We start from the raw sequence: 11,422 nt of genomic DNA on the forward strand, positions 1-11,422 counted from the left end.
TTGGCTGTGCCCATAACCCTTGAGTTAATAGGCTCATGCCTGCTTCTCCTGTCTCTGCTTAGTCACCACCCCGCAATCTAAACTCATAGCCTCGCCATCTCTTACCTCCTGACCCTGCTGATCTCTCACACTGGCTGCCAAGATGTCTTCTCTCAAACAAGCCTGAATAGCCCTCTCCCCTCCTTCTAGAATTTCCCACATTTTCCTATAACCTTGGGGACTTCATCCCAAAGCTGCCACATCTCATTTTTGCTCATTGGTCCAGCACACAGAGGGGCCAGGCTGCTGCATGCGTTGTCAAGGGAGTAGGTGAGTGAGTGAGTGAGAATTTGTCATTATGAGTCTCTGCCCCAGACTGAGAGAGGCATGCAAAAGGCATTTTTCCCATCATAGGCAACAAAATAAGCATTTGTTCATTCTGTTTTGATATACCCAACAACTTAGCATATTCTTGATTTTTTATTTCTTTTTGTAATGTGTTCCTATTTCTGTTTTGTTTTGTTTTGTTTTTGTTCTTTTCTTTTTTTCTGTAATTAGGGTTTGAATACCGACTCCGAGAAATATGCAAGGACTTACTGGGTCCGGTTCACTACTCCACTGGAAGCCAGTGGGAGTCAACAGTAGTGGTAGGTGCTTCTTTCATTCTTGCCGCAAGAATTCTCTTGAAAAGTGAAAGTGAAGATTTAAAAAGTAAGCCAAAGTGCTTTGAATTTCTTCCTTATTAGATGTCTCCAGCACACTGCCTTGGGTCCTAGCGTCAGTGAGCGGGTGAGATGCCTGCACTGCACAGTCTAGCAGAAGCTGGGCCCTCGGCATCACGCCTAGGGAGCATTCAGCCATGCACTTGTGCTGAGGAAAACTAGCTGCCCGGGGCTGTGGGTTTGTTCAGTAGTCAAGATGAAAGATCCTTCTCTGCCCTCATGGAGCTTACAGTCTGGTAGAGAGGCAACAAGTAAGCAATTTGGTCAGTAAGATAGGTTTGACTAAGTTATGCTAAGAAGAAATAAGCACATCAGTAAGACAAGTGTGCCTGGGAAAGAGTGAGACCAGGGAAGACCTTGGAAGAAGACTTTAAGGATGAAGCCTGAGGTTAAGAATGAGCCAGCTCTTCAGAGCCCTGGGGAGGTTCTTGGTGGGGGTGGTAGTGGATGCAAAGAGGGCTTGGTACATTGAGGCCACTGTGACTGGGATATAGGCAGAGGAGAGGGTGGTACGAAAAGATGCAAAAGAAGTGAGTGGGAAGTAGATCATGGAAGGCTTGTGAGGAGCCCGAGATTTAGTTTAGGCAGCGGGAGCTATTGAACATTTTACACAGATGTGACGTGACCTGACATGGAAGACCAGTCAGTAGAGGTGACATGAACCAACATAGAAAACTAGTCAGGGCCAGTTTTTTCCACAGTTCCGGCAATAGATGCAGGTGACATGGATCAATGTGATGGCTATCGAGAGGGGAAAGGAGACAGATTCAAGATGTATTTTGGAGACAGAATGAAAAAGACTTAGTGTGTGGGTGGTTGATGTGGAGTAGGTGAGGCAAAGAGAATAAGAACATGTGGTCACCCCCAGGTCCTTTTGGCTAGTGTGTTGATCGAACTGGAAAAGGAGCAGGTTGGTGAGGGGTGGGAGAAGTTGTGGGTCCAAAAGGTAGCTCCAGCACTTCCTTCAGTCACTGCAAAGACTGATGGAGCACCTTCTCTGGCCAGGTGCAGTCTAAGCACAGCACAGGCAGCAGTGACTAAGGCTGACGGGCCCCACCTTTATGGATCTTCATTCTTGTGGAGAGATGCAGATTCAAAGCAAATGAACATGTGTTGGGTGGGGATGGATGCCGTGAGAAAAATACAGGGCAGGGCGGTAGGAAGTACTCACCAGATACTATTTTATACTGGATGATCAAGGAAGACCTAATTTACTGAGCAGAGGCCAGAAAAGGTGAGGGATGAAGCCCCCACAGATATTTGGGAAAAGAATATCCAGGCAGAGGGAACAGCAAGTACAAAGGCCCTGAGGTTGGAGTGGGGTGGGGGGTCTTGCAGTATAAAAGGAACAGCTGAGCAGAGTGTCAGTGGAGGGTCAGTCTCACAAGGCTCTGAAGGCCTTGGTGTGTACTTGGCCTCCTGTTTTTTCTTCCATTTTTATTTTGTTGCAATAGATGTTAATTTGGTTGGTTAACAAAATCTTAGATTCAAAATCAGTTCCCCTTGGAGATCTGAATACATTGTGCCACAGACTTTTAGCATCCATCATTGTTGCTAAAAACTGCCACAAACCTGCCCAGCTGGTGTGGCTTAGTGGTTGAGCATTGACCCATGAACCAAGAGGTCACCCTTTCGATTCTCGGTGTGCCCAGGTTGCAGGCTCCATCCACCAGTAGGGCATGCTGGAGGCAGCCAATCAGTGTTTCTCTTTCATGTTTCTATCTATCTATTCCTCTCCCTTCTCTCTCTCTAAAATTAATAAAAATATATTTTAAAAACTGCCACAAATCTGATTTCCATTGTTTTCTAAGTTCTTTCCGGATCCTTTCTTAGTGTTTTAAAGTTTCACAAAGCTCTAACTCTTTCATTCATTCTGTGTATTTTCCTAAGTTCTCTTTGATTATATTCCCTTCCATTTTCCCCATCATGAAAGATAAAATATCCTCTTTTTGGAATCTGTTGTATTATTTTTATAGTTTCAGTTCTCCCCCATATTTTCAATTTAGTCTTTTATCTGCTTGAGTATAGTTCTATCAGGAGCCCTTGTAGATCTGTACCTATTTCCTATAAATGTTTCTGCTAGTTCTCATTTATATTGTTTTATCTCCTTAGGCATCTGGTTAGTTTTGACTGTCAGCTAGACTTGGTATTTGAAAAATTATTTGTAGAAGTGGTTTGAAGCCTCAGTGATGTTACCTTCTTCAACAGTACTTTTATTTGCTGCTACTAGCTTTTGGCCCCAGCCCTACCAGGCCCCCTCAACCCAGTTCAGGGATTGACTCAAAGCTAGGTACTAATTAGTGCAGGGACTGGTTACTACCAATTTACCCTTATTCTAGAGTGCATTTCTTTGTAGTGTTAGCACAATGGAAGGGTGTTTTACCAGCGACCCCACTTTTCATGAGCCCTGCTTTGGTCCCCCAGCCCCTCAAGTCTGGTAGAAGCTCTGCTCACCCTCTTCTTCATCAATAAAAATTCCCAAGGCAAAGGTGTCTCTCTCTGGATTTCTACCTTCTCCACACTCCAGCTCAGTCCTTCATCACTAGCACATGAGCTCTCTGAGGTCTGTTTCTATTCATCCAGCTTTATCTACAGCCTTTCTCAATGGGAAAAGTTCTTCCGAATTACCTGTGAGAACAGAGCTGTCATTTAGTCTTCTCTTTTTTTCTTAGTCCATCTAGCTAAAGGTTTGTCAACTTTGATGACCTTTTCAAAGAATTCATTTTTGGTTTCATTTTCTCTTTTTTTTCTATTCTCTATTTTTGCTCTATTATGTATGGCTTTCTTGCTTCTGCTTGCTTTGGGTTTAGTTTGCTTTTATTTTTCTAGTTTCTTAAGATGGAAGGTTGTGTTATTAATTTGAGATCTGTGTAGATTCTTACAGTTATAATTTTCTCTTTAACCATTGTTTTTGCTACATCCCATAATTTTTGTTTTGTTGTGTTTTTATTTTCATTTGTCTCAGGATATTTTCTAATTTCTCTTGTGATTTCTTCTTTAAGTCATTGGTTGCTTAACAATGTGTTGTTTAATTTCCACATAATTGTGAATTTTTCAGCTTTCCTTCTGCTATTGATTTCTAGTGGAAAAGATCCTTTTTTTTTTCCCAATCCTCACCTGAGGATATTTTTTCCATTTCTTTTCAGAGAGAGTTGGTGGGGCGGGGGGGAGGGGGAGGTGCTGTGAGAGAGACACATCGACCTGCCATCTCCCGCACCTGCCCTGATCTGGGCCAGGCATCAAGCCTGCAACCGAGGCGCGTGCCCCTCACCAGAATCGAACCTAGGATCCTTCAGTCCTCTGGCCAGTGCTCCAACCACTGAGCCAAACCGGCTAGGGCAAAAATACTTTTTGATTTCAGTCTTTCAAAACTGACACTTGTTTTTTGGCCTATTATATGATCTGCCCTGCAGAATGTTCCATGTGCACGTAAGAAAAATCTGTATTTTGCTGTTGTTGGGGGGAGTGCTGTATATATGTTCATTAGGTTCAATTGGTCTATACTGTTTTTCAGATCTTCTGTTTCCATATTGATCTTTTGTCTGGTGGTTCCACCCATTATGAAAAATGGAATATTGAAGTCTCCTACAATTATTGTAGAGCTAACTATTTCTCCTTTCAAGTTAGACAATGTTTGCTTTATATATTTAGGAGCTCTAATATTTGGTGCATATATGTCCATAACTTTTGCATTTTCTTGGTGAATTGACCCTTTTATCATTATACAGTGATCTTTTTGGTCTCTTGTAACATTTTTTGATGTAAAATCTATTTTATCTATTACTAGTATAGCCATCCCTTCTCTAGCTTGGTTACTATTTATATAGGCTATCTTTTTCTATCCTTTTACTTTCAATCTATTTGTGTTCTTAGATCTAAATTGAGTTCCTTGTAAGCAAGATATAGTTGGGTTCTGTTTTTTTTAATCCAGTTTTTGATTAGGGAGTATAATTCATTTACATTTAAAGTAATTACTGACAGGTAAAGACTTAATATTGCCATTTTGTTATTTGTTTTCTGTATATTTTATAGCTTTTTTGTCACTCACTTTCTCTCTTATCTGTCTTTATGTTTACTTGACTTTTTTAATGATATGTTTTGATTCCCTTCTCATTCCTTTTTGTGTATATTCTCTAGATGTTTTCTTTTTGGTAACCATGGGGATAACAAAAACATTCTAAAATAAGTTTATTTCCAACTAATAATTTAATTTCAATTGCATACAAAAACATTGCATATCCTTTATAGCTCCACTCTGCATACTTTATGTTTTTTGTTTGTTTGTCTTATATATCTTTATTGATTTCAGAGAGAGGAAGGAAGAGGGAGAGAGACAGAAACATCAGGGATGAGAGAGTAATTGATCAGCTGCCTCCACACACACCCCACTGGGGATTGAGCCCACAACCCGAGCATATGCCCTAACCAGGAATCGAACCATGATCTCCTGGATCGTAGGTCGATGCTCAACTGTTTAGCCACACCCGGCCGGGACGCACTTTATGTTTTTGAAGTCACAAATTATATCTTTATATATTGTGTAACCATTAACATAGATTTCTAATTTCTTATGCTTTTGTTTTTAAACCCTATGAAAGAATTTAAAATGGGGTTATTAAACAAAATTACATAATTTGGGTTTTTATTTTTGTCCATATATTTACCTTTACCAGAAAGCTTTATATTTTATTGTCTAGTGTTCTTTCATTTTGACTTGAAGGACTCCCTTTAGCATTTCTTGTAGAGCAGATCTAATGGTAATAAATTCTGTCGGTTTTTATCTGGGAATGTCTTAATTTCTCCCTTACTTTTGAAGGACAGTTTTGCCAGATACAGTATTCTCAGATGTCAGTTTTTCTTTCAGCACTTTAAATATGTTATCCCACTACCTTCTGGCCTTCAGTGTTTCTGCTGAGAAATCCCTAATTATCTTATGAGGATCCCTTTTACATACTAGTCACTTTTCTTCTTTCAAGATTCTCTCTTTGTCCTTTACTTTCCAGTTTGATTTTCCCCTGTGTCACAGAATGGGTTCCTTTGAGTCTTTTCTATTTGGAATGTTTGTTAAGCTTCTCAGATTTGTAGATCCATGTCTTTCCTCAAACATGGTAAGTTTTCAGTCATTATTTCTCCAAATAAACTTTCTTCCCCTTTCTCTCTCTCTTACTGTTTTTGGACTTGCATAATGCATATATTGGTCAGGTTGACAGTGTCCTATAAGTCCCTTAGGCTATTTTCACTTTTCTTCATTCTATTTTCACGTTGCTTTTCAGACTTGATAATTTCAAATAACCATATAGCATTCACTGATTCTTGCTTTTGTTGCATGTTGAACCCCTCTAGTGAATTTTTCTGTTCAATTTTTGTATTTTTAAGCTTCAGAATTTGTTTGGCTCTTTTTTATAATTTCTATCTTGTTGATAATCTCACTTTGTTTACATATTGTTTTCCTGATTTCATTTAGGTGTCTATCCATGTTCACTTTTAGCATATTTAAGAAAGCTGTTTTAAAATCTTTGTCATGTAAGTGCCAGGCCTGTGTTTCTTTAGGGTGAGTTTCTGGAGATTTATTTTGTTCCTTTGAATGGGCCTGGTTTCCCTGTTTCTTTGTATGCCTTATGACCTTTGTTGAGTATTGGGCATTTGAGAAAAAAAAGATAGCCATCTTTCCCAAGTCTTTGCAGACTGGCTTCACTACTCAGCCCATCAGGAAAGCTCATGGTCCTCTCAAGCCTTTTCTGGGGATGTATCTTTCCCAGACCTTTACATGTGCTTTTTTCCCCATTTCCCCATATATACAGCTGCTTTTAATGTTTTTTATTTTCTTAAAAGCCTCTCTGTTGCTTCTTTCTACAACCTTAGATGTTCTTTTGTATCCTACCCATAATCTCTTGCCCCCACACACCCATGGGTCTGCAATTCCCCTGCAGCTCTCACACACATTAGTGGCCACCACTGCCTTTTGCAGCCTCTATCCTGAAAATTTTTCCATTTTCTTTTCTTGCCACTCTTCACATCAGCACTCTTTATTCATTTAGGTTTTTCTTAATTTCTTCAGTAACGTTTTAGAATTTTCAGCACATAGGCCATGCACATCTTTTGTTAGATTTACTCTTAGATATTTTATTATTGTAACTATTCTAAATGATAGTGTTTTGTTTATTTTTTCTAATTATTCATAGCTGCATATATAAATGCATTTGACTTTTGTTTTGTTTTTAATATATCTTTATTGATTTCAGAGAGAGGAAAGGATAGGGAGGGAGAGAGATAGAAACATCAATGATAAGAGAATCATTGATGGGCTGCCTCTTGCTCACCCCCAACTGGGGATTGAGCCCGCAACCCGGGCATGTGCCCTGATTGGGAATCGAACCCCAATCGCCTGGATCCTAGGTCGACGCTCAACCGCTGAGCCACACCCGGCTGGGCTGACTTTGGTTTTTTTATTAATTTGTCAACAGTTCTGTTTTCACACTGTGTGGAGTAAGCAATCAGATCATCTCAAATAATCATTTTATTTCCTATTTTCCAAGTCTCATGCCTTGTTTGTTCATAATACTAAAATCTATCTATTAATAAATTATACTTACAAGTTTTATAACATTAAAGTCTCCTTGCTTTCCTGAATAAACTCAACTTGGTCAAACTTATCATTATTTTATTCACTGTTAGAATTGATTGCTAATAATTTATAGAGGATTTATACATCTGATTTCATGGGTGAAGTTGGCCGGGATCTTCCATTCTCATTCTGTTCTTGTCTGGTTTTAGAATCAAGGTTTATTTGCCTCATAGAATGTGTTACGGGTAGTTCTTTTTTTGTCCTCTGAGTTTGTCTAAGATTGGAAAAATCTGTTCCTTGGAAGTTTCCTAGACATCAGTTTAAAACTGTAGTATACCTGATGCTTTCTTTGTAAGGTTTAACTCCTATTTTCTATTTCTTTTTGAGGCAGTTTAGAAAAATTATAGTTTTCTAGGTATTAGTCTGTTTCTCTAAATGTTCAAATTTGTTGTCATAAAGCTGTTGATAGTACTCTTTATCTCCTCTATATCTCCCTTTCTTATTTGTAATATTAGTTCTTTGAGTTTTCTCTCTGTGTCTTGATTAATGTTGCTAGAGGTTTGTCTTTTGTCTTTTTAAAAATGATTTTTTTCCTTATTCATCTATTCTATTGAACGTTTGTTTTCAATTTCATTGATTTCAACTTTTTATCATCATCTTCCTTCTGCTTTATAGAAATGCTTTTGCCTTCTGGGCCTACCACTGATGGATGTGTATTAAAATCTCCTCAGGAGTGTGATTTATCCCTCTCCTTACTTTCTCCTTCTCCAATGATGTTTACATTTCAAATTCTACTTTGTCTGATAATTGTAAAACACAGGCTTTCCTTTTTTATTTACTAACATTTTTCTACATCTTCAACTTTTAACATTTCTGTACCCATGTTTATGTGTTTTTTGCCAGCATCACATTTCTGGCTTTTGTTTAATCTGGCAAGCTGATATTTGTTTTTGTTTTTAATCACAAGGTGAAACCATTTACATTTTTTGTTTAATTTTTTTTTTAAGACCAACATAAATTTTAGCAATAGGTTGATCACATTGCTTTTCATATCTCTCTTAGCATCATCTCTATTTATTTCTTCTTACTTTGAGTATTTTCCAGAACATTTTTAGGTGGATCTTTACTCTGATAAACATTCTGAGGTCTTACAAGCCTAATAATATTTTTACTACATCCTCTTATATGAATAACTGTTTGTTGGATGAAAAAGTAGATTATGAGGTTTTTTCCCCAATATACTTAAAATACTACTTTATTGTGATTCTTGGTATCTCTTCCTTTGTAGGTGATATGCTGTTGTTTTTTATAAATTTTCAGAAATTTTTTTGTGTTCAGTAACCATAGATTCTGTATATTTCATTCTGATGTGTCTAAAGACCTTTTTTTTTTCTTCTTCATATCTTCATCAGCACTCAATGGAGCCTTTCAACCTAAGGCAATTCCTTTTTCTTTAATTATGTGAAATCTATCCATATTATTTCTTCAAATTTTCCTTCTCTGTTCTCTGTCTCTCTCCCTTGGGACTCATGTAGGTGTTGGGCCCATCTGCCATACTTCATCTCCCCTTGCTTTATACAGTCTCTTCTCTTACAGTTTTTCCTCGGCAAACCTCTCTGCTCAAGCATTGCCTGGTCTTCCATCTGACCCACTTGACTTGGTCTTTAGCAGTGTTCATTCTCCTGCTAATTCCATCTCTTTCAACCACAGTGTTGCTCAAACTTAATACCTACACTTTGTTCTTTCCTGTAATTCCTTGTCTTGTTACCTTGCTGATTTTAACATCTTGGGCTTTCTCATCTAGTGGTCAGTGTTGTCGGTTGGTGGTTTTTCCTTTGTAGAAGTTGTGCTTCTCAGGGTTCTGTGCAGAAAAGACCCTGCCTGGCAGTGCATGTTGCAAAAGGGCCTAGGCAGACCTTGGTGCCAATGCACCCAGGCATGGACGAGGTGTGGGCAAGAGCCAAGGGTAGACACCGCCCCCCGGGACTATAAAACCAGTGCCAGTCATTGCCCCCCAGGTACTGCCTAACCCCTGGGCTTGACCTCAGGTCCCTAGAGAGCATATGCATGAGGGAGCGGCCCCTCCCAGGAGCCATCCACCTGTCCCTCTGCCCTGATATTCTACTTTCATCCTGCTCTGGAAGGCCAAGCTACCTTCCAGTGCAGTGCAGTTGAAGGCTAGTGGTGACTGTGCCAGCAGACTTAGGGGTTACGGGCCTACCATGGTTTTCTCTGCAGTATCTTTGCACTGTGTCCTGCCACTCCACCCCACACACCCCAGGTTAGCCTTTCAGCTCTCCCAGGGCTTCTTAGCATGCTGAGAAATTTTTCTCATCCATCTCTGGATTCTCTAAGGAGTGCCTAGGGGTCACATGGGCAGACACAGGGATCTCTTTTAGTCCAGGAAAGCCACCCACAGTCTAGGTCTCCTCACTGACACTTGCACTGAGCGTTCATTTCTATGCCCACAGGGTCTGCGGAAGAGGGAGCTATTGAAGGAACTGCTGCCAGTCATTGGGCAGAACCTCCGCTTCCAGCGCCTCTTCACCGAGTGTCAGGAACAGCTTGACATCCTAAGGGACAAGTAGCCTGCCCACATCTGCCCCAACTACAGCAAGGGCAGAGCCACCTCTCACCTTGTCGGGCTACAGTAGGAGGAGACACTGGCCGGAGATGGGCTGTCCTGCACCAGCACCAGCCCAGCTCCCTGGGTAGACGTCTCCCGTGCCCTGGGTCTGTTGCTGCTCTCTTGGGAGGGGGCAGCTCTGTCTGCAACTCATCCCTTCCTCCAGGACCCCCGTGTGGAGCAGGGGCTAGGGCTCTGCCCTGCTGCCCTGGGGTCAGTGAGGCACTCCCAGATGTACCGTCTTCAGCACGGTCCAGAGGTGGACACTAGCCCCTGCCACTGCAGGTGCCGTGCTGCTTCAGCTATGACAAATGAGCCATTTGTGAAAGAGAGCCCTGAAATGTTAGTGTATTATGCAGTCAGTAGACTGACCCGAGACCTATGTAAAAGGAAAGGCTATTCCAACACAAAGACTATTTTTGTACTAGAATTTGCTAACTTGTAATATGGAATTTTCCTTTTGGCCAATAATCAGGATTTCCCTATAAGTCACTTGGACATTGGTTACTTGTAGGAAAAAATTTAAACTCTAATTATGACAGCTACATTGAAAAATAATTGTACTGAAATTAACTTGTCTATCTTCATTTGGTTTTAATTTTTAAATGTTTGTAAAAAGAGACTGTTTGGGGGGGGATGGGGCAGAGGGTGGGCGATTTCTTTTGTAAGTGTAAAATAAATGAACACACATTGGATACCAAATCGTCCTGTTATCCCCTGCCTTTTTTCTTCTAACTTCTTTCTCCCCCAACTGTGGATCCCTCTTGAAGTGGGAAATAACAGAACATCATAGCCAGAATGGATCTTTGGTGTTATCTAATCCCACCACCACCAGCCCCAGCCTCTCTATGCAGAAATTCATTTTTCAGGGTGGAGGTCACTTCCCTGGTCGTGCAGCATCTTAGGCAGAGCTGGGGCTCTTGGGCAGTCACCTTGCATGATTCTCCTCCCAACCCACACATTGAAGCCCTTGGTTGTGGATGGGGAACATTTGTAATACTTTCAACAATAAAGGTAAATTTAAAAAATTAAAAAGAAAAAAACAAAACCTGCATGGGTGTGAGAACTAACTGGGATCGTGAAGGCAAAGTCCTGGCAGTTGGTAAATGCTCTGTTGAAAACTTAAGTAGTTTTTACTCTACTATTTGGAGAGGAAAGGAAGACAAACAGAAAGTTGGAGACTTCTGTTTTCAGTCAAGATGAGTAACAGGCCCAATTGACCCTCTTGTCTGAAACAACCAAAGGAACCGGTCAAAATACATGAAACAAGGGTCTCAAGACACTGGTTATCAGAAAACAAAGGACAGTGATCCCTGGGAGGTGGAAAACAAACAAGATGAGCCCAAGGACTGCCCTGGCTTACTATCACATTTCTAGGATTTGGCAAAGGGAGGGGAAGGTGAGGCAGAGCCCAGCTGACTACTTGCGTTGAAGAAATGAAGCCCATTGAAACTAAGGCAGCTAGAGTTCACACAACAGAACACCCAAAAGAAAGCTCCATGGAGAGAACCCTGGAACTCAGCAGGGGGA

At 40.6% G+C, this 11,422-nt stretch overlaps 1 protein-coding gene across 2 annotated transcripts in view; it reads left to right on the forward strand.

The window, feature by feature from the left end:
* The window catches only part of HIRA (histone cell cycle regulator), a 73,060-nt gene extending 62,468 nt beyond the window's left edge, over nt 1-10,592 (forward strand). The window contains exons 24-25 of one of the 2 annotated variants that reach the window (XM_081122651.1): nt 538-626; nt 9,738-10,592. In XM_081122651.1, the coding sequence (XP_080978777.1) occupies nt 538-626; nt 9,738-9,854 (206 nt within the window). In that variant the 3' untranslated portion in view covers nt 9,855-10,592. The remainder of the gene's footprint in view (nt 1-537; nt 627-9,737) is intronic. The other variant, XM_081122652.1, reaches the window with a different exon arrangement.
* The last annotated feature ends 830 nt before the right edge of the window (nt 10,593-11,422 follow it).

This window comes from Miniopterus schreibersii (assembly GCF_964146895.1).
Source record: "Miniopterus schreibersii genome assembly, chromosome: 20".
NCBI lineage: Eukaryota > Metazoa > Chordata > Mammalia > Chiroptera > Miniopteridae > Miniopterus > Miniopterus schreibersii.